Here is a 21,082-nt window from a genome sequence, read left to right on the forward strand (position 1 = left end):
AACTCGTTACACGTCGATGGGAAAGTCAGCCATCCGTGTGTGTCCCCATAGCCTTATGTTACGAAAAACGGCTTGAAAAAGCGAATCGACTGTTGCATTTTTCAACAGCTTCACCAACACTACACGGCGGGCAATCGGCTTTCGAGAGGTTTCGTCCCTTATGCGTCTAGCGTGTACGCGTTGTACGCTTCCCTCTAAGTGTCTAATAAAATATTGAACCGCAACGGTGCACCAGCCGAATGCACCATTCGCAACCAACGTTCGATCGCACCGTGGCCGTGACTCTCTGTGCTGTGCGACCCAGTGTTTGGTGCCACGGTAGGAACATTTTCGTTGAGAAGCACTTTTCATATTTAAAAAAAACCCTTTCTGCAATCCCTTAGCAATGGATCCACGTGCAGCGCCAGGCGTGCAGCCAAAGCCCCATCCCCAGCAGGAACGAAAGAACAAACCGGGCTAATACACTGTGCCGCAGGAAGTGAACGTGACGGATATTGGATATGGGAGGAAGTGACTAGCGAATCCGAATGGGGCACAAAAACACCAACAAAAAAAACGATTTTCCAGTTGTGTAGGTCAACAGGCAAAAAGGTCAACAAGCGCATATACCGCATCTTCGTCGACCGTGCCGGTGATGAGCGAAAGGGAGAGAGAGAGAGAGAGAAAGCATGAGATAATACAATAAGGCACGGAAGTTGAAAAAAAAAACCCCTCTGCAAAACACATCCATACACACGCTCACACATATGAAACAAAACGCTAGTGGAAAACTTTTCCCACCAGTCTCACCGGTCACCGAAAGTTTTTCCTTCGGCGTACGGTCCTCCCGTGCACTACACGCGCGACATGTTCACTTTCTCGTGTGTCCCCTCCCCCAATGTACCCATCATTAGGGTCACCGTCACACCGTCGGTTTCGCATCGGTCGTATGGGTACGTACCTTCGATTGTGCTCCGGCGGTAGAATGCTCCAGTCGGTCTCATAATACGGGTACATGTTGTTGATGACGTCTTGCGATGGCAGCCGAGAATGATGAAAAACGGCGATCGAACCTTTCGTTTTTGCCGAAAAAAAACACTGCACTATTATGTATGTGTGTGAGTGTTTTTCTTAATATACACTACTGAATTTATGTTACAAGCAAATTTTCCACCCAAAAACACCGCCCCACACTGGCACGTTTTTTGTCGCTTTTCACTCACTCAGCTCAGCGTTTGAGTTTTCCACTGCACTTCAGCGCTTCGGCGATACACTTTCCTTACGCTGATGAAGTAGCCGGTAAAGCAAACAAAAAACCATTACAAACAGAGAACACAGCAGCAAGATCGGCAATATTACTAAAGGTGTTCGTGTGAACAGCAGAAAACACACCACACGAAGAAGCTCTCAGGGTGGGTGCGTTTGTTTGCAATTTTCATTTTTCCTTCATCGCTTACAAAATCCTCCCTCAAACGGATTGCCGGTAGACTTGCAATGCCCTGAGATGGACGCTTTTTTATTCATATAAACACCCTCTTAATTAAATTTTAACCGCTTTCACCATTGCATGCTCGGGGAAGTTGCAGGGCAAGGACTACAACATCGTGCCACCGGAGAGGGGAACACACTGTGGGAGAAGTTTTCTTTTGAGATTTTCATCACACCATTGATGAAGAATGGGGGGATACTGGAGCAAAAGGAAAGCGTTTCAAAACAAGCACTCAGGCACACGTGGAGCACTACCAGCTACGGGTGCCTGATGACCTCACACAGCAGAGCTGAAGTGGCGTGGTACCCGCCGGTTGCAGTTACTTTTACGTGTCAAAGCAAACGTAACGAAAAGTCACTCAAGCGCACAGTTCCCGACAACGGAAGCGCGCTTTACCTTCGTGAAAGACGCGTAAAGTAACCGATCTGCGTGGGCGGAGGGATCCTTTGTCCTTTTTGGGGTTGGCTTACCGTGCCGGGAAGGTAAAGTGGCACTAGTGACAGCACCACAAACCCTCGGGTCAAGTCTGCGCTCTTTCTTTTTCTTTCTTTCTCTCTCTGTACTATCCATGGGTTGTGTTGGACCGCACCAACCTCGTTGTTAGGCGACCTCCGATAACTCACCAACCATCCAACTCCCCTTAATAAACACACTCTCGGTAAGCCACGTTGATATTACTGGCGTCAGTAAACACCGGCTTCGTGTGGGTAATCGAATCCAACTATACACCGGCCACAACCTGCAGGCAAATTATTCTTTATAGCTCTGCGCGGTGGGTTGTCGTTGAAGTTCTTCGTCGACACAAATGTAATCGCGAGTCGCGGTTCCGAGATGGAAGATTGTTTGTTTCACGCTGTAAAATCCTTACACACGAATGACGCTCCGGTAAGAGGATCAGCGCCTGATTTCGCCGGGTTGCTTCCTGCTACTCAAGGGCTTTTCGGAATTCGTTCGGTGAATGTAAGCGCACAGTATACAATACTTGAATGCATAAATAAAATAAAGCAGAATTAATTCAGCTGTATATCCGGAAGCGCTTTCCTCAGGAAGCGGCAAGGTTAAGCAGGTACGATCCTTCCTCTCGACGCCACCATGGTGGTGGAAAATGGTGAGCCAGCAAGGCAGAATTTATGCTACCTCGCATAAACACTTGTACCGAAACCAAGCACAACAAAACAACAAAACACATTCCCGTTGAGGCGTGAAGTTACGAAGATGAAACGATTGTTCGCGGGGATTAACAAGGAACAGTCGCCCGGAAAGAGGTGCGCCGCCATTCACCGGTGTAAAATCTCTTTGGAATGCCACACGCTTACCTCTCCGGCAGGAATTTGTAACCATCCACCACAAAAAGGGGCCAAGAGTTTGTGTCCCCGCCAGCGGGATTCCTTTCGCACAAAAGAACATTCTAACACGAATATGATATTTTTCTTCGTTTCACCTTCGTCTCCGACACATTCTGCAACAATGCAACCCTTGAAGGCCGGAAAGGACCACGATAAGAAACTAACCCACATTCCGCCAGCTACACTGGCCCTGCATGGGGGTTTTGTCCCCACACAACACGGTGGAGCTGTAATTATTCCACTTTAAATTGGTTTTTGGTAGCTAATTTCCATGCGCCTTACGAAGCGAACAAACACTCCCCCACTCCGCTGGTGTCCTTCCTTCGCGATTTTCGCGCAATTTACATAAAATTGCACTTGCCGAAAGTGTGCCGTGGAAACGTGGCCGCATGGAAGGCTTTTTCTTTTTGCTGTTTTGCGCTTTTTTTTCTTCCCCAAACCGTGCTGAATCACCACTGCGTGTTGAAATTTACACAACCGCTGGACAACGCAAAAGAAAATAAAACACTCCACTGCGAGATAGCAGCAAATCAGCCACCTTGTGAGGAGACAGATAACGCAACCCCTTCGGCTGAACGGTAGATAACACGCGCAGCAAACCGAACCGTCGGACACCGAGGCAAGATTTGGCAAATGGGCCACACACCGGAATGACCGAAAAGGTAGTCCTGTCGGTAGCACGTTTTTCGCTAGACTGACTTTCGAACTGCCCGTGTGCGCGCGACGAACTTGCTCGACAAGTGAGCAGCTGTTCTGTGGCCGGACGGTTCCGTCGGAAAAGCGGCCCAAACAAACCGAAGCCATGGTGATAAGGAAGGTGGATGAATCGGATGAACCGATCGATCCACTATGGGCTTTCCCGAACATTGCGCACGGTCGGAAAATATTCGTTCAATATTAGTTTGGTGTGCCACTTCCAGCTCTGTGATTAAATCAACATTATTATCAATTATGATACAAATGAATCATGTAATTGATAAATAAATAGTTTAACAAATTAAAATATATTAATAGAAATAAATAAACAAAATTTGAAACATTTCAAGTCAATCGAAGTTTTGGAGAAACGACTGCGGATTGGCCATTTTGTGTAACTCAGTTTACTGGCGAGCATACCACTTGAGTTATTAATCTGTCTGGTTTTTTTTAATTAATAACTAACTAATATATAAGTTATAAATTACGAACTTGCCCACTCCATTCAAAACCCACACAAACAGATCTAAAACTCCCAACAAATATTTAACACTAATAAAAAAATACTTTAAAACTTCCCATAATGAAGGCATTTGGCACACAGTGATACGATGAACACCCGAACAACAAAACTTGGCCAAGCGTTCCGGTTCTGTTTGCCGTGTAGCAGCAACCGAAAAACCACGGAATGAACAAGGGAAATTTAGACCGCCTTCGTCTTCAGCTGAGCGTTATCAGCTGAGCAAACAGGTTTTATCACCGTGCATGGAAAAAGGGGTTGAAGCCGTGTTTTTGCGCCCGGCTGCCGGGGGTTGTTCTTTTAAAGCGGGGTTTCTTTATTTTGGTTTTTACTTTAACTTGCCGGGACATTTCTACGGCTACAGGTGAACTAATTGAAATTCAGTTTTCTATTTGACGACTGCTGTGCGACGCGTATCAAATAATTATGCAAAGCGTATATATACGTGTAAATTATCGTCACGATGCAAGACGCTCGTCGACCGATATCAAACGGTGGGTGGGTAGACAGTGATGAGTTATAAATTCGTTTGTAAAACATGCATTCAGGGAAACGCAGCAGTTATCTATTCAAAAGTCTTACTTGTGCAGAAATGTGTGAAAATTCCATTTGTCTTGTTCCTCGCACGAGAAATTACCGTTTTTGACGTCATGTAGGCAACATTCAATCTCGCTTATTTGCGGACTGTTGGTTCGTGAATACGGCGAAGAAGATTATCCGGGCACGGCACTCCGATTTCTTACCACCCCCTTCCATCGAGCTTCAGAGCAATTTGATTCATTTGCTGCAGCAAACATTCCGTTTCCAATCGGTTTTCACGGAATCAATCCAGGGCTGAAAAGCATTGCAATGTCGTCGGGATTAAGTGGGCAACTTGGTTCGGTGTGGGAAAATTGGAAAATGCCATTCCTTCGGCGACATTCGACCTTAGATTCGTTACACACAAATAGCAAACTTCAACTTCATCTTCAGGTTTACTACAGAATTTGCATACAGCGGCGAATGCTTTAAATAAAATTCGTTTTTCGCGAATGTCACTAGCATCCAGCAAAAAGTAGAAAGCGTATGATTAAATCTCTCTTGAAAGTTTACTGTGCAAATCAGGCGTTAAACATTTGGGGGCCAATTTGTGGGTATTTAATTTTCATAACTCCCCACCTTTATGCCACTCCGCTGGTGGAAGGTGGCATAATGATCGGTATCGACCCAGTCACCGGAATCACGCCCGGGCACGGTTATAACCGGGCGGTGGCAATTAATGGGATGTCAGTCAAATTTGCATATTAATTTATGAGCTTTGCTATGCTCTGGGTGCGGTTGCGTGTATCTGCGAGTGCTCGCTTTACCTGCTGCCGGTCTAGGTCAATCGGACAGGTCAATTGTATTCCGCATATTGTCAATCTGTGCTTTTGTACAATGTTCAATTTTCCCTCCTCCGCTCGTCTACTGAATAGCGTGAAATGGCGTACGGGCAAGCAGTGAAACTTGACCAAGAATAGCACACAGTAAACCCGTCCCGTCAATAATGCGTTGCAAATAGTCATGCCGGTTGGGCACATGATCGATGATGAGCTTACTGCACCGTAAGGGTTTCACGAAAAATGATGCTCGTTAGTGGATGGAACGAATCTCGTAAAAGTGGTCGTACTCCCTCGGCTGAACGGTATCCAATTTCGTCGTCAAATTTATCTAGCGCCATCTAGCTCTGCAGGAAGTTACCTTATTACAATCCGCTTGGCAAACCATGCACAGTGCATGCTGAGAACTGGAAGCTATTTGAATTGCAGGATTATAGCTTGCCTTTCGTAGAACTCCGGTAAAGGATACACCAGTTATCCGGATATTGGGAAGATGAATGTAGAATATACGCATAAGGGATCATCAGTGCGCTTCAAGAATTCAAACGCTCAGCGAAAAGCTCGGCTTATAACACATAATCAATGGTGTTATTTGTGCGAAAGCAAATGAATAAAGCCTAAAATGTGATTTCAGCTTCAAGGATTAAGCTCAAGTGAGTTCTTGGAAATGCACCCTTTTCGGCAAGTTGAAAATGCATTACATTCGTCATGCCCGAATCAATAATTCCAACCAGGGGTCTATTGTGACGGTAGAATAATGTTTTTCCAACACCAATTCTCTCATTGTTTACTTCCCTTTCGGTGCACGTTCGTAATACAACAGCGAGAAATAAACATTTGGACAGGCCACCAGAATCAATCAAACGGCACAAACTTCGCCATCACAATACTGCTACTATTACCTCCTTTCGACATTACACTCCACCCGATAATCTGCTCGGTATACCAAGCAAGATTAAACTCCATTCCTGTTCCATGATTTCCATCCACGTTAAGCCAGAACAACTGTGCAGTAACAATCAGGCCCCGTGATATACTCTACCGGTGTTGTTCGCAAAACGTATTTTCCTTTCCGATGTCGGAGTTAATGAAAATAAATGATAAAAACAAATAAAACACAACACAAATTGATGCAAACCAGTCAGCTGTATCCTCACACGTATAAGCTGAAATCAGAACAGCTGAAATCAACGGGATGGGCTGCCGATTGCCGATTGGCACAGCAAAAGGACCCAAAATATGCCTACGATAGGTTTCGTTATTATCTTCATTAATTACATACGTCATCATTAGAGGAACGCTCAGTCTCAAACCCATCGCTCAGCACAAACAGTTGACCGAGGATGGTGCGATGGTTATGACAAATTAGCTCGCATAGATGAGCAAGCCTCACATCAACCTTCATCCATTAGCCGATGCTCCGCCCGAAACACACCCAAACAGAGAGCAGCTTCAATGGAAGTAATCGCACAAGAAGCAGCCAAGGTATGACTTAATTCGATACATGGCCACGTATGAGCGCGGTACAAACATTTCATCAACCTGGCAGGGAACGTGGCGCATTCGTACCCTTATCAAATGTATTTAACCCACTATGGCCGGGAAACGATAAGCACAAAACGGCCCGATAACGGTGTGCGGTGGTTTGTGTGCCAATAGTTAAAGCGAAGGTTGTTGCATTTATGTCGAAATAGCTGCGACTTACTTACAGATGTTCAGCACTGGAAAATCGCCCTTATTTCATGAAATCGATCGAGAACTTTTCTCAAAACCTTGCAATCAACCTGTACTACGAGCGCTATGATGTAACACTTCAAACACTCTACCCATCCAAACAATTGGAAAACTGAACGCACTGTTCCACATTCCAGCATTTTCGTGCAAACGTGAATATTCTACAATTTTCATAAACACAAGCTGCACACATGCAAGCCTCATCGTTCGGTAAGGATTACGACCCTTTTTGCCAGCTCGGTACGGTATCCATCAAGGTGAATAACGCGCAATAACATACGCGAGAGCTCAAAATGCGGCGGGAGTACACTGTTTCGCGCGGGCCCCACATTTCACCTTATCTCTTTTTTGGTGTCTGTCTGCTACATCATCATTACCATCAACATAATGTGATGGTGGAGATGTAGTAAACTTGGAGCAGTGTTGCTGCACTCTGACATATCGTGTGTGTGTTTTTTTAAAGAATGCAATATATTGTTCTGCTTACAGGGCTTGAATCTGAAAAGCTTTAAAGAGATGATTTAAATACGGGAACAAAAAAAAACAACAGGAAGCACAAAAAAGCACATTATTGTACTGGTTCCATTATTCTCGATATATTCTATGTGTTTCGGTGTGAAGGAACGGAAAGATGGTTTTAAATTTCAACCGAAACAACCACCATCCCTGGCGGCAAACGTCAGGCAAGCGCATGCATGGCCCATTCATTCCACCAATTCCTCAGTGCATCAACGGCAGGTAACTAACAGCGACAAAGCTTCTCCTTTTCCAATTGTTTTGCACTCAACATCTCAAAATTGCACGCTAAATGGAAGCGTTTGCCTTTTCACAAAGACGTTACACATTCCACCATGCTTGCTTCTCCTAGAGCAAACAGTTACTATTGTGCTGGTGTTGAACGACTTCACGAAATTACCTTCCCATCATACCTACCTACTTATCTACTGCACTCACTTCCAGTGCATAATCACATCACCAGCGAGCCTGAAAGGACTCTCCCTGCATGGTTCGCGCCAGCAAACAAAAGCCAAAAATGGAAGTAAAATAGCGCTTTTCCACTCACGAAGCAATGGTTTATCGCTACAGAAAGCATCGTCAGAAACAAAAATGCCCACATCCAAAGTCAAAACGGCAGTGTTGTGTGTTGTGCACACGTATAAAGAGTCGCTGCCGAAACGAGAAAGTTTTGGTTTGGTATATCAAGCATGTCATCAAATGAGGCAGTAAATAAGGCGGATGCAATGATGGTGTGAAAACTGTGGCCCAACACAGTCATAAGACATTGTCCCTTAATGGATGGGAAAAGCAAAGGGAGATTCTTTCGGTGCACATAACAGTGAGTGAATTTTCGGTTCAAATTGACTATGAAATAAAATATTGCAATTCTTCAAAAATAGGCACAGTTAGAACTTTCCAGTACAAATGGTACAAGTTAGTGAAGATAGTCAGTTGTAGTGTGGTATTGAGGTTTCATTAGGATAAGGATTTCATTTTAGGAGCGTTTCTGTCCAACATTGGCCAACTTCGACAAATGCGATTCTGCTGTATCGTTCAAGATGTAATAGAATCACTAATTAATATAAGATTTTAAGATAATATTGAAAAATAATTATTGGATAATATTTTGAAGAAAAAAATCTACTTTTCAGAAAAAATAATTGTAGTAAGGGCTGGAATTTTAGACACAGAAAAAAGGCTCCATAAAATGACAGAATTAACCTAGCAAAATTTAACGAACTATGATGTCCGACATCTCGTTAAACATGTGTTCAAGATAATTGTGCTTGAAGTTTTGAGTTTCTGCTCGAAGTTTGAATCTTTAAAGAAATTTCAATGAAACCCTATCTTTTAGGAACATTTTCATCAAACTGAACTACATAGATGCTTATTTGACATAATAGCAGTAAAAATAGCATCAAACACTCGTGAGCAGCTTCCACAGCAGTGCTAAGCCGCTCAGCTTACAGTTGTTGATTAAAAAACAAACAATCTAATGAGCGATTACTCGCTTCCAGATAAGTGCTAGCTCGCTTTGCAAGATGTTCTGAGACGCAACAGTACCACTGGTCTGCTCTCCGAGTAAACATTCCCACCATAAAGATGTCGCTATGTTGGATGAGCTTTTCCGAGAGCATCTCAAATCGAGATCAGACCATTTCGTCTGGTTTCGGTTCACCCCATCAGTCAGTGTAATCGTTGGTGGACGAATGTTTACCATGGAGCTATTAGCTGCTCTCGAACCGCACCGAGAACGGATCGGACAGGTAGCCGGAATGCTGACGGTGGCCCAGTACATAGCGGGATGGTTTATTTGCAACGACATTCGGCGTCGACGTACTACGGTTGGTGTATCACCGCTTCGTTTCATCGGTGGATGTGGACTGTGAGTGTGATGCATGATCGCCGCCATCGATCGTTACAACACCGCTCATATATTGGTTTCGGTTTTCAGCTCCATTCTTCAACTACAGTATTCCCAAAAACTTCAAGCTCCGGCACTCATCTGGACGAGCATTATTACGTTAACCTTTTCGATGCTTTACTCGCTTTGGTTCTGCTGGTACACACCGGCGAATTTGAGGAGTTCCTTCTATAGACTAACAACAGGCGCTGCCACCATCACAGCCGGTCTGTACGCGTATGGCGCCCAAGGTGACAGTCCCGAAATTATGTACCGACTCGGGCTGGTGCTCACAGTGCTAGCGCTCGCTTTCATCGCTCTACCGCTGGTTCAGTTGGTAGGCAAAAAACCTTACTTCAAATTTCGAACGATTTATGAACATCCATCTCCATTCGCTACAGCGCTCCATTATTCGCGCCAAAAGCAGTGCAGGATTGCCACTGCCGGCAATACTCGCCTCGACCGGTGCAACCATCCTGTGGCTGCTGTACGGACTACTCATCAACAACACGTTCATAGTGGTAAGTGACAGAGGAATGAATGTTTTATGCGCGAATTTGCCCGTCACGTTTTTCGCGTCTATCCGCTGTATCCGCAGGTTCAGAAAATCATTGCCATGGGCTTGTGCACCGTCCAGCTATCGTTGTTTATCATTTACCCAGCATCCAAAGCCGATGAGAGGAAAAAGCAACACTAATACACCGTGCAGAGTTCTCTATTTGCTCCGTTGCTATTTGGGATGAAAGTTTGACCGGCCTGTTGGACAGTTGATAAGGCATTTGTGCGCGAAATCATCGTTTGTTCATGGTTTGATTCTGGATGCTGCACTGATAGGATAAGTTGGATTTGCAAAAAACGATTACACACGACACGCTTTGTTACGTTACAATTGTTTAGGGGAAAGTGCATTTAAAATGATAAAAGAAATGAATGATTTAATGCATAGCGTAGAAAGCATCGTGCGGAAGTGTATGACCGATATGGTTCACAAGTTTATGCTGCTGAACGGGAAACATTGCGGAGACTACGGTTATGTGCGATGACAAAAATAATTGTGTATTACTAAACCCTATTCAAATCTGATGAACCGTTACTGAATTATGCTGTCCACAAACTTTGAAGATGATTACGAGATTATTAACTTTGGAAAGGAATGTCTCTCAGAACTAAAAAAGAACATTTCCGGACAAATAAACTTTTTTAGAAACTTGCAGAGTCTACTATCCTCTTAGAGGCATCCAGAAATACTGAGTAAAAATAAAAAGTTCGACTTTTTATACAAAACAAAAGGCATCAGCATCATTCTCTCCGTATTGTATCACGAAGTGCAAAAGTTGTCACTTTATCTCGAAACAGATTCAAACAGAGATAATAACGGCGAGATAAGATAAACCGCTACGTGCACTTCTCGAAAAGGAGTTTTCAAAGGTTTCAAAGACAATTTGGAGCTATTTGTATAGCGTGAAACAACTATACTGGAGCTATTGCAACTACATCCCCAGCTTGCGCTTGCCTGCCTATTTCCAATTGTCATCTACAACCACGTGGTGGTAAGCGTGTGGGTTTTTTGCGACTTTGCGCATCATGGCTACACATATTGGTGAGCGTTGTCTCGCCGAACGCATCTGATAGGAGAACCTGCCAAGTCACGTTTTTCATATTGTAATCGATCGTCAAGCAACAAGGGGGATGAAACGGTAAGAACAGCGCGCTAGTTGACCTCGACATTCAGCCATCAGTAGCGCGCGAAGAGGATGGATGCGCGATGGCGGTCGCACGTACCGTGTACCCCAAACATTACTACTACAGTCGCACCCGAAATCACTGTGAGCTCCGATTCTCATCAGCTGGACCGATGGTGGTTGATCGCCGCCCTGTTGCGTTGGTTGGAACAAACTGTCACTTAGTCGCCGGACCGTATCAAACGGAGAAGCATCAACGCAACATAGCGCGCCCTCCCTGACCTTGAAGGGAGATTTTTGTACTGTGCCGAAGCTGCGTGAGTGAGTGAATATCGTGCTAGACAAATTCGCAAGCATGGAAGCAATATCGGAAGCTCTGCAACCGTACAAGGAACAGGTCGGAATGGCGGCCGGTATACTAACGGTCGGACAGATGTTTAGCGGTTGCTTTGTATGCAACGACATCCGGAAGAAAGGCACATCGGACGGTTTCTCGGCAATGCCGTTCGTCGGTGGTTGTGGACTGTGAGATCATATTATTGCATTAATAATTGCCATTCTGATTCTGAACATCTTCCCCTTAGTACCGTTCTTTTCCTGCAGCATGGAATGCTGATGAACGATTCTGCTATGACCAATGCAAATCTTATTGGTCTCACGATCAGCTTGGTCTATGCTACATTTTTCCTGTTCTACACACCGCCCACCGGTCGTTCCAGCTTCTGGCGCCAAGTCGGTGGAACGGCATTGTTTACGATCGCATTACTCGGTTACGTGAAGATCGAGAACCCATCAGTGGTAGAGGATCGCTTCGGTTTGATCATCACCGTGCTGATGCTTTGCCTTATTGGACAGCCTCTATTTGGCTTGCCGGACATAATACGTCGAAAAAGCACAGAAGGGCTACCATTCGCCATGATCCTGTCCGGTACGATCGTTGGACTTAGCTGGCTACTATACGGCATCATCCTGAACAACGTGTTCGTTGTGGTAAGTGATGATGGTCTTTCTGATTCTTTCACACCCCACAGATCTAATATTATCTCCGTTCTGTTTCTTAAAGCTACAAAACTTAGCTGCTGTTACGCTCAGTGGCATCCAGCTGGCACTGTTTGCCATTTATCCTTCGAAACCGACACCACCGAGTAAAAAACGGGAATGAACAAAACATTCATAAACAAATTGCTCTAAGGGCATTGTTAAGCGATGAAAACGCAAAAAGGTTACTAAAATATGCGTGTGTCATAGTCGCTAATAAAATTGCGAGATTAACTATACTGTTAAGCATTTTTAAAATCATTCATGATGCGATCCATTGTTCAACTACGCGTGAAGCTTTAAAATACAGAGATTGCTACTTAAGATTAACGCACAAAAAGGCGGGCTATGAGAACACATTTCATAATCAACCATTACTAGCCCTAATAATAAAACTCTTTATTACATTGCACAACATTCACCGTATTATAAAATGTATTGTTGTATGTAATTAATTCTACTCAATGATTTGTTTTAGTACAGAAGTATAAATAATATCTCAACGATCATGCTGCATTGCATGCTCCATAATGGGGACGCTAGTGGTAGTGGTTCATCAAGTAATCGTTTGATAAAAATTGCCATTCATGGGAAAACAATTGATCACAATTGTTTGTCGATTATACAGTGTCGTAGCTCGATTTTACTCCAGGATGTATAAGTAAAAGTGAGATACACTGCAAACTGAAGAGCTGAACTAAACGGAAAAGTGCATTACATTTCAGTCGATGCAATAATTGTTATGCTAATTTCTTCACTTAGTTGGACGACAATGTTTGTACGTTAATGTTAAAAATTTGTTTGTTGTTGATTTCTATTTATACCTTTAAGCTATTATAGTTTTTAAACAGTTTCTCTTCTCACACATTACTTTTTCTCGTTCTTACAACGATTTTAATAACGAATGTTTCTGCACTTTTTTACAATTATTTTCATGCTTACTCCATTTGATTTGTTCTATTATATTTGTTTATGATTTACGTGTGTGGTTTATCAGTTTAATTGTAATTATTTATTACTTTTCGGTATTGTTTTTATAGTTTTGGTATATTATTTTACTAATATTGTATTCATTATTAGCATTCTATTGAATTCATGGATTGTGAAAGATTTGCGCTTGCATGATGCATTATCATCTTAGGCCAGAGTTTGCCTTTTAAGGTCATTAGTTGAGCTCCAATTAAATATCCAAAGAAAATATTTTTTTAATCGTAGAAAAGAAAATAGAAAACAATTCTATTGCAAAAAATATATCTAAAACATGCAATTTACTGAACGTTCCAAAAGTTCAATGTGATAGATTTTATAAACGATCTTGAACAGATTAGAAAAAAAATGTTTACGTTATTTTAATTAGTACAAGAAGTACCATCATTTTCCATCCTATTTGGAATCACATCCTTTAAAATAAGCGTATAGCAAAGGCGCTCTCTGTCTAGTTAATTCTGATTGTATAATCTACCCATGACTGCAGACTAAATTCCTCCGTTCTGGGTACTTAAGATCAAGTTGTTAAATTTGCAACTGCAGTTAGAAGCCAAATGAAACCGATTATCATGGTGCTGAGGATATTAACAGTCGGTGTTGGCTTTAACAAACTTCTATTTCGACTGTCGGGCATACGGTGTATGGCGATATGAATGCAGATCCCGGGTCGTGTGATGTTTTAGATCGGTTTGCTCTCGCGTTGAACTTCCACTGTACGTTGACGATTTCCACGATCGACTGCTCATCGATGTGGTGTTGGGTTTGGAAGCGGCTGGCAACGATTCTGGACACAAGTTTAGATGTTTGAAATATTATCGTAATATTATGTGTTCGCGGGTATTAAATGATTTTATTATAGTGTATCTTTTTATGGTATTGTTTCGTTTACGCGCAGCTCATTTAACACGGAATTCTGTGGTTGATAATTTTGTTTGCGTTGCAATAAAAAAAATCTACATAATGTACTTACCAGAGTAAGAACTGGAATTGCGGTAGTAATCTCTCCGGTAATCGTCATTATAATTATTGGTCTCATACTTTAGTCGAGGTGGAGGTGGTTGATGGTAACAGTACGATGATTCGAATTGTTCCCGTTCGTACCGTGGCTCTTCGTATCTTACCGTAGTGGAACTAAAACGAATGCATGAAAGGCATGAAAGGCATAGGACAGAAATTTCTTCCAGGAAGCATCCTAGAAATTCCGTAGCCATACCGCGGAAAATGGCTGTCTTCTAGCGCCGCACGTGCTTTGTCCAGAATTGAAAAGATCTTCCTTTGTGGTGGTACCGCGCGGGATGGGCCAGGTACTGGTGAGCTAGACGATGGTGGACCATCATGAACCGTCGTATGTGGAGTGATCGATTTTTTGAACGCTTTTTTCACCGGTAGATCACAATCAGGATCTTCCAACATTTCACGCATTTGCTCCTGCCGGATGAAATCGTTGCTATCCGGAATGAGAAACTTCCGCACCTCGGCTAGTGCGTATGCAATGCGGGCGTGCGCTTCCGCCGGTGGACCCAGTGCATTAATCTCTACGTGCAGATCATCATTGAGGTGGGCATATTTAGGATCCATTGCTAACCGGAGTTCCTCTTCCTTTTTGCGATCTTTCATCGAACCACGACCAAGGATTGCCATTTTGCACATCGTTTCTTCCTGCAACCGTTTCAATGAGTTTCCCTTCGGCCCTAGAAGTTTACCGACGAAATTGAACTTTGGATGTTCCTTCACTGGCACAATTACTTTCACCTGCAGTTTGATGGGCTTTTCCCGGTAAATATCAATGTAGCGTCTAGCGGGAGGTTTACCATTTTTCTGTGCAGTTTCAATCTCTGCAAAACAATCAGCAATCATGTATGGAATGGGAAAGAAGGCATACGTAACGGGACTTACCCAGTTGTAACAACCGATCAGCGATGGGATATTTACGATCCAAAGCTACCCGCTCGTTCAGTATGTTTCTTATGTACTCCTGCACTTTTTCCGACTGTTTGCTCGCTTCTTCACCGTCATCCTCTGGGTCGATCTCGCGAAGATTAGCATTGCTTTTACGCTTAAAATCACTTGCTTCATCGTTATAACCATTCGTTTCTTGATCCGCCATTGTTACGTGAAGCCAAGGCAGAAATTCGATTTTGACTCACTTTCACCTGAAGCGTTACAAATAGCGAAATTCACACGATAGCGAAAGGCACACGCTGTGCTTTACAGCAAAATAATCCAGCCTGGTAATAATGTAAACAAATCATTGTTGACGTAGTAGCGACCTCTTGCGGTTGGTACCAGAAACGCTTGTGACAGTTTAAAATATCACAGTGGAACACGACCGTACAAATTAAAGGAAATTGCTGTCCCCGCAATGAAATTTTTAAAAAAGGAAATCATAGTAAACAACTATTATTATACCTACTATTATAATCTTAGTAAATTTTCACACTTTCAAACCCCTAGGTATTTATATTTCTAGCAAAAAAATAAATCCTACGCACTGACATCGCACATTTTTGACCAACCTTCGCTACGATGGTATATCAAGTGTGATTAAATTCGCGCGCAAATCTGTTTGCTTCCGCAGATCATCTTTGTTGGAGGAAATTTAACGATGGATAATAGTGAATTTGATTCCGAAAATCGAACTGAAAGAAGTTATCAAACTGGTTTGCATTACAAGGGTTTAGAAAACGCGGGTGCCGAAGAACTTGAAGACGATGAAGAGGAGATACAAATGTCCTCACAAGAGGTAAACCATGCATGAGCAATAACAATTTGTCCAATATTCTTATCCCATGCTCTATCCGCCTTTTAGGTACTGGAAGCGCTTCAACGTGCCTGGATAAATGAAAAGTTTGCCCCTGACGTGCTGCCTTACGAAGATGCTTTGGTAGAAATGGTCATGATACAGCTGGTGCACATGGAAGAAAATCTTGCAACAGCAAACAAGAACGATCTGCTCTATATCGTACATCGCATGGAAGTAGAAAGGATCCGATTCATCGTAGCAAGCTATCTGCGGTGCAGATTACAAAAGCTGGAAACGTACGCGTCTCACATTCTTGACGTGGAATCTAACAGACCGCCTAATTCAAAACGACTGTCGGAGGCGGAACAAAAGTTTACGCACGACTTTCGCGACATCGTTGAAACCCATTTCCACGAGCTGGTCTCTCGGCACATGCCGCAAAACCATCAAGACGATGAACGAGCACGTCGAGTCGTGCCAAATCTGGACACACACGTATTCGCCAGAGCAAGACAAGACGTAGGGGAATATTCCCTGGCAGGCGGTGAACATTCGGTCAACATACATGCTGGCGCAGTACATTTGTTGCGATATCGAGATATTGAAACACTGGTGATAGAAGGACTGCTAGAATTGATATGATGCAAGTGCTGTGCCGTCCTAACGTAGTATGTTGTTTTCAAATTTAAATATGTATCATGTTTTACAAGGTTTGTTTGTATTGCACAATAGCGTAACTATGGTAACATTAGGGTCGCTACGTCGTAGCAAAAGAAACCTTACCTTCATATTAAAGGAAACAAAGGCAACAATGATGCACTTTGTTACAGGTGATAAATTGTCGAACTGAGAGATGGGAATAAAGTGAAGTGGTTACAGTATATAACTGACGACGCAAAACCCCAAGCCACCTATACCGGACGGTGCTTTCGAACGACAAGTATGTCATACAAATGGCATCACAACTTTCCGAAAATCGCTAGAGAAGCTGGTTTTACGATACGTGAGCTTTCCGCAGGACATTGCATCGACTGGCGTTTCATTGGTAAAAGTGATGCTTTGCTTTTCTTCCGTTTCATCTCGTAATATAACACAAGAACTGTTTTCATTCACCACTTATACAGCTTCCATCGATCCGTATGGCATTGTGAGCGAGCAAGATTACGAAAAATTGGACGAATTCATTCCCCACATATCGGAAGTACCCATCGGAAGCGTATTAAATAATCGAATTCTCGATCCGGCGATAGGAAAATATTTCGTTCTAGCACAGTTCAGCATTCAGTATCTGCTGTTTTGCAAGCAGTTTCTGGATGAAACGGTGCTAGAAATAAGAAATACGATACAAAGTTTACAGGATGAAAATACGCGCCTGGAGAAAATGAACAAAAAACGCAACGAAGAGATAACACTACTGCAAAGGAAGCTACAACGGGTCGAAACCATGGAACACCAACACTCGCAGGTGACAAGCGTTATTTATCCGTGTTCGAAATGTACGAAAAATTTCATCAGCCCGGAACTGCTGAGTGCGCATATGGTACGAAAACATGCAACTATTGTCCGACCAGCCGAAACTACCGCATTCGATCGTAAACCGTCCAGGACAGACACCAACCTGATAAATACTATCAAACTCGAGTTGGAAGTAAAACAGCTAAAGGAACGACTCAACGTGGCCGAAAAAGATCTTCACAACCAGCGAACGAAACACCATCGATGTCGCGTTTGTTCCGAAGATAGTAGCAGTGCGACCGAGAAACCACCAGCCAAAATACTCCACAGTGTTGGGATTCAAAGCAACCTTACGGATGATAAGGACTTCAACGATAAGGAAGCACAAACGCAACCCGATACCCAACTGGCTGTAGAATCCGCCGTAGTTCCCCCAATCCAACCAAAAAAACCGGTCCATTCCGCAGACCTTATATCCAAATCCGATTTGCAATCCTTTTTGGAAGAACAAAAGCTCCTTTTCGAAAGCTGGAAGAATGATGAAAGGCAAACTCTCTGCCAGGAAATAGCAACCGTTAAACAGAACCTAGTTGATGTTATTCAAAACATGGAAAGGTCGGAACGGAATACCCCTGTACCGGAGATAGAAGAGGCCATTTGGAAGGATAGATATAAAGAGTTAGAAAAAATGTACGAAATAAGTCAGAAGCAGACGCAACAAGCTATTGGATCGTTCGAACAGACATACACACAAAAGATGGAACAGATAGAGAAATTACTTCTCCAAACACGTCCTTTAGAACTAAACACAACAAATACGCCTAATACCGCTGTCACGCCTGTTAACCAAAGAGGATCCTTCCATTCGACTGGTTTAAAAGTGACCGCACTTCCAACGATTGCCATAGAAAGTGAATCGTTAACTGAACAACCAAAGGTTATGAATGAAACCAATACACATACCCAGGAGATGATTTCGTCCGAATCAGAACAAGCGGAAAGTGACGAGGATTTACGGCATACCATTGAAGTAGTCAAAAAACATCAACTAACTCCCAAAGCACCACATACCATAGTTGCCGCAATACAAGAATCGGCCAAAGACACCAAGCCTCCAGCTCAATCTTCCCAACGTGCCTTGCTCATTTCGCCCAAGAAACAAATCTTAGCCCAATTCCGTGCCCGTTTAAAAGCAATTGGAGTCGATCCCAAATCAAAGCAACTGTTTGGTGATCATTTGAACGCGGCTTGCAAAGCTTTAGCAGATCGACGGGAAGTTCAAAAACAAAAGCACAACCATTTCTTTATCACACGTAATCAGTTGCTTTCAAAAGTTGATCATCTGACTCGGATCAAAGTGGACGAGAATCCGCCAGCAAAAGGAGTCGTTCGAAAAACGTCCGTCGATCAACCGATTCTCACGAGAAAAGGAATGCATCCCACTTCTGTTAAAGGACCCACGACCCAGCCCCGTCTGAAAGCTTCTTCAGCACTTGATTTACTTCCTTCAAAGCAAAAGTTACACCTACCGGAAATGATGGGCACAGTAGAATCAACCGATTTGAATGTGTTTAAAGGCAAAACTAGCTTAGCACTGCCTGGGACCCAGAAAGCGTCGTACAGGCCAACCATAAAACTGACCGATGACGATATCATCACCGTTCATGCTGACATGACACACTTGTCCGGTGCGGAGGAACCCACCACAACAATTCCCAACATGTCCAAGCGCGCTTCTTTCTCTGGTTACGATCAGCATGTGGAACGGTTGCTGCACACCCCCATTAAGTCGATTCATCCTGCAATCGCAACAGGCAAGGTACATGACCATACGCAGAGCTTGATGTCACAGGAAACCCCAGCAGACAACAGTGGTACACATGACGGAATGTCAATACAACCGAAACCAGTCCCTAAAAAACGTGTACTGTTTAATTTGGACAAAGCAGATTATATTCAATCTACTGGAACATCCGCGCCAAGCGGACAACAGCAAACAACCGAAGAATATTTACGCACACAGCAAAAATATGAACACCAAAAGATTAAAGTAGATGACGAATCCGATTGGAATATTAGCAGTTTTGATGAAGATAAATGATAGCCACTCAATTATTTAGATTACACATTTAGATTTGTTTAAATGCTGTACATAACATTCTTATTTATCATCCGAAACATGTTCGACTTGATTTCTGTACCTTTCTCTGCTAACTTTGTAACCTCTTCACCCTTATGCTTTCTCGTCAGAGGCTTGCGTTGCTACCGACTGCCCATCATCGGCAGGTGCATCCTGGCACGATAGCGACGGGAACTTCTGGTACAGAGCAGCCCGGTACTTCGGATGGCTGATGCCGTACACGATCGGGTTGTAGACGGCGTTAGCCTTGGCGAACAGCGAGCCCCAGATGGTGGCCAGCGGGCTGATCGGAGCGGCTTTGAAGATTCCGGTGAAGTTGATGACCAGATACGGGGTCCAGGCCATGAACCACAACGAGATGGTGACCAGGGCGACCTTGGCCAGCTTCATCTCCGTGCTGGTGTTCTGGGCTTCCTGCGAACGCAGCGAGGCTACGTTCATCTTCTTGGCCTGCTCGCGCATGTTCTTCTCGTGGGCGGACACAGCCTTCAGAATGAAGCTGTACGAGTAGATGATGGTCAGCAGAGGCAACCAGTACACGAAGATGGCGTAGATGATGATGTACGAGCGGCTCAACCACGTCTGGGTCAGGTAGTCCGTACCGCAAGCGGTCATGTTACCCTCCGGCACATATCGGTTCCATCCGAAGAGCGGAGCCAAGGTCCAGAAGAGCGCGAAAGCCCACACGCCCAGGATGCGCAGTAGGGCTCCATTGTTGGTCATTGGTTTCGCCGACAGACCCTTCACGATGACGTTGTAACGGTCAAAGGCAATCATAGTCATGGTCCAGATCGAGGCACAGCCGAACAGCGATCCAAGCATGGCGTAAAGTTCGCAAGCGAACGCACCAAATACCCAGGTTTCATGCCAGCAGTTGATCACCATCGGCGGCCCCATGGTGAACATCATGAAGAAATCGGAGAAGGCCAAATTGACGACCAGCAAGTTGGAGGGCGTTCGGAGCGACTTGGTGTTCGTGAAGATGTACATCACACAACCGTTACCGGTCATCGAGATCATTCCGAGCATGAAGATGGCAAAGCCCAGGATCGAGTGCCACAGCGGATTCATCGGCGGGAACTGATTCCAGTGGGGATGCACCATGTGGAGCATCTCTGGCGGTACCTTGTCCACCACCGTCATGTTACCGCCGCCCTGCGTCCAGGCATCGAAATGTGGTTCCACAAATGCAGCCATCTCTAAATAAGGTTTTTGAATTAACGCAATTGGAATTGGAATTGCTGGAGCCGATCTTTCGGCGACGATCGTACCTTATTTCGCAAATACTAAAAATTGAATCCTTCTATCTGCGGTTCACACTCCACTGAAGAAAATCGATCGAAATCGAACTACTTCAATATACCTTTCCCTACACACGTAACTGCTCTGCGCCAAAACAATGACTAACTTCGTTGGCCGGTTATAGAACGTTTTTATAGAAATGGTGCTTGCACTATGCCGAAGAAATTTCTAATTGAATTACCCCTTTTATCGGTACAAATTGACTTAGGGCG

General features: G+C 43.8%; 6 protein-coding genes across 6 annotated transcripts in view; 4 read left to right on the forward strand and 2 right to left on the reverse strand.

The window, feature by feature from the left end:
- The window catches only part of LOC128299096 (AP-1 complex subunit gamma-1-like), a 39,321-nt gene extending 23,956 nt beyond the window's left edge, over positions 1–15,365 (reverse strand). The window contains exons 1-4 of the mRNA XM_053034958.1: positions 15,127–15,365; positions 14,444–15,065; positions 14,201–14,361; positions 941–1,052 (exon numbers count right to left, since the gene is read on the reverse strand). Coding sequence (XP_052890918.1) covers positions 941–1,052; positions 14,201–14,361; positions 14,444–15,065; positions 15,127–15,337 — 1,106 coding nt within the window. The 5' untranslated portion in view covers positions 15,338–15,365. The remainder of the gene's footprint in view (positions 1–940; positions 1,053–14,200; positions 14,362–14,443; positions 15,066–15,126) is intronic.
- Positions 9,330–10,638, forward strand: LOC128299097 (sugar transporter SWEET1-like). The gene is made up of 4 exons (XM_053034959.1): positions 9,330–9,505; positions 9,575–9,860; positions 9,925–10,044; positions 10,122–10,638. Exons 1-4 carry the CDS (start codon positions 9,330–9,332, stop codon positions 10,218–10,220), a joined length of 681 nt encoding a protein of 226 aa, XP_052890919.1. The 3' UTR covers positions 10,221–10,638.
- On the forward strand, positions 11,448–12,871 carry LOC128299098 (sugar transporter SWEET1-like). Its single transcript, XM_053034961.1, has 3 exons — positions 11,448–11,730; positions 11,790–12,195; positions 12,269–12,871. Exons 1-3 carry the CDS (start codon positions 11,561–11,563, stop codon positions 12,365–12,367), a joined length of 675 nt encoding a protein of 224 aa, XP_052890921.1. The 5' UTR covers positions 11,448–11,560; the 3' UTR covers positions 12,368–12,871.
- A 470-nt stretch (positions 15,366–15,835) lies between the features above and the next one.
- LOC128298088 (DNA replication complex GINS protein SLD5) lies at positions 15,836–16,824 on the forward strand. Its single transcript, XM_053033821.1, has 2 exons — positions 15,836–15,973; positions 16,040–16,824. Exons 1-2 carry the CDS (start codon positions 15,836–15,838, stop codon positions 16,613–16,615), a joined length of 714 nt encoding a protein of 237 aa, XP_052889781.1. The 3' UTR covers positions 16,616–16,824.
- A 91-nt stretch (positions 16,825–16,915) lies between these two features.
- Positions 16,916–19,532, forward strand: LOC128302452 (cilium assembly protein DZIP1L). Its single transcript, XM_053039281.1, has 2 exons — positions 16,916–17,018; positions 17,098–19,532. Exons 1-2 carry the CDS (start codon positions 16,916–16,918, stop codon positions 19,527–19,529), a joined length of 2,535 nt encoding a protein of 844 aa, XP_052895241.1. The 3' UTR covers positions 19,530–19,532.
- Positions 19,533–19,584: 52 nt separating this feature from the next.
- On the reverse strand, positions 19,585–20,966 carry LOC128302497 (opsin-1-like). The gene is made up of 2 exons (XM_053039335.1): positions 20,840–20,966; positions 19,585–20,767 (listed from the first exon to the last, which is right to left on the reverse strand). The coding sequence occupies exon 2, from the start codon at positions 20,763–20,765 to the stop codon at positions 19,662–19,664; it is 1,104 nt and encodes a 367-aa protein (XP_052895295.1). The 5' UTR covers positions 20,766–20,767; positions 20,840–20,966; the 3' UTR covers positions 19,585–19,661.
- Positions 20,967–21,082: the final 116 nt, after the last annotated feature.

Source organism: Anopheles moucheti, chromosome 2 (genome assembly GCF_943734755.1).
Source record: "Anopheles moucheti chromosome 2, idAnoMoucSN_F20_07, whole genome shotgun sequence".
NCBI classification, from domain to species: Eukaryota; Metazoa; Arthropoda; class Insecta; order Diptera; family Culicidae; genus Anopheles; species Anopheles moucheti.

Coding starts and splice junctions, on each gene's coding strand:
- LOC128299097 (XM_053034959.1), top strand. CDS start 9,330: ATGTTTACCATGGAGCTATTAGCTGCTCTCGAACCGCACCGAGAACGG. Junction 9,861..9,924: donor CTCTACCGCTGGTTCAGTTG/GTAGGCAAAAAA, acceptor CATTCGCTACAG/CGCTCCATTATTCGCGCCAA. Junction 10,045..10,121: donor TCAACAACACGTTCATAGTG/GTAAGTGACAGA, acceptor CTGTATCCGCAG/GTTCAGAAAATCATTGCCAT.
- LOC128299098 (XM_053034961.1), top strand. CDS start 11,561: ATGGAAGCAATATCGGAAGCTCTGCAACCGTACAAGGAACAGGTCGGA. Junction 11,731..11,789: donor TTCGTCGGTGGTTGTGGACT/GTGAGATCATAT, acceptor TCTTCCCCTTAG/TACCGTTCTTTTCCTGCAGC. Junction 12,196..12,268: donor TGAACAACGTGTTCGTTGTG/GTAAGTGATGAT, acceptor TGTTTCTTAAAG/CTACAAAACTTAGCTGCTGT.
- LOC128298088 (XM_053033821.1), top strand. CDS start 15,836: ATGGATAATAGTGAATTTGATTCCGAAAATCGAACTGAAAGAAGTTAT. Junction 15,974..16,039: donor TACAAATGTCCTCACAAGAG/GTAAACCATGCA, acceptor TCCGCCTTTTAG/GTACTGGAAGCGCTTCAACG.
- LOC128302452 (XM_053039281.1), top strand. CDS start 16,916: ATGTCATACAAATGGCATCACAACTTTCCGAAAATCGCTAGAGAAGCT. Junction 17,019..17,097: donor CATCGACTGGCGTTTCATTG/GTAAAAGTGATG, acceptor CCACTTATACAG/CTTCCATCGATCCGTATGGC.
- LOC128302497 (XM_053039335.1), bottom strand. CDS start 20,765: ATGGCTGCATTTGTGGAACCACATTTCGATGCCTGGACGCAGGGCGGC.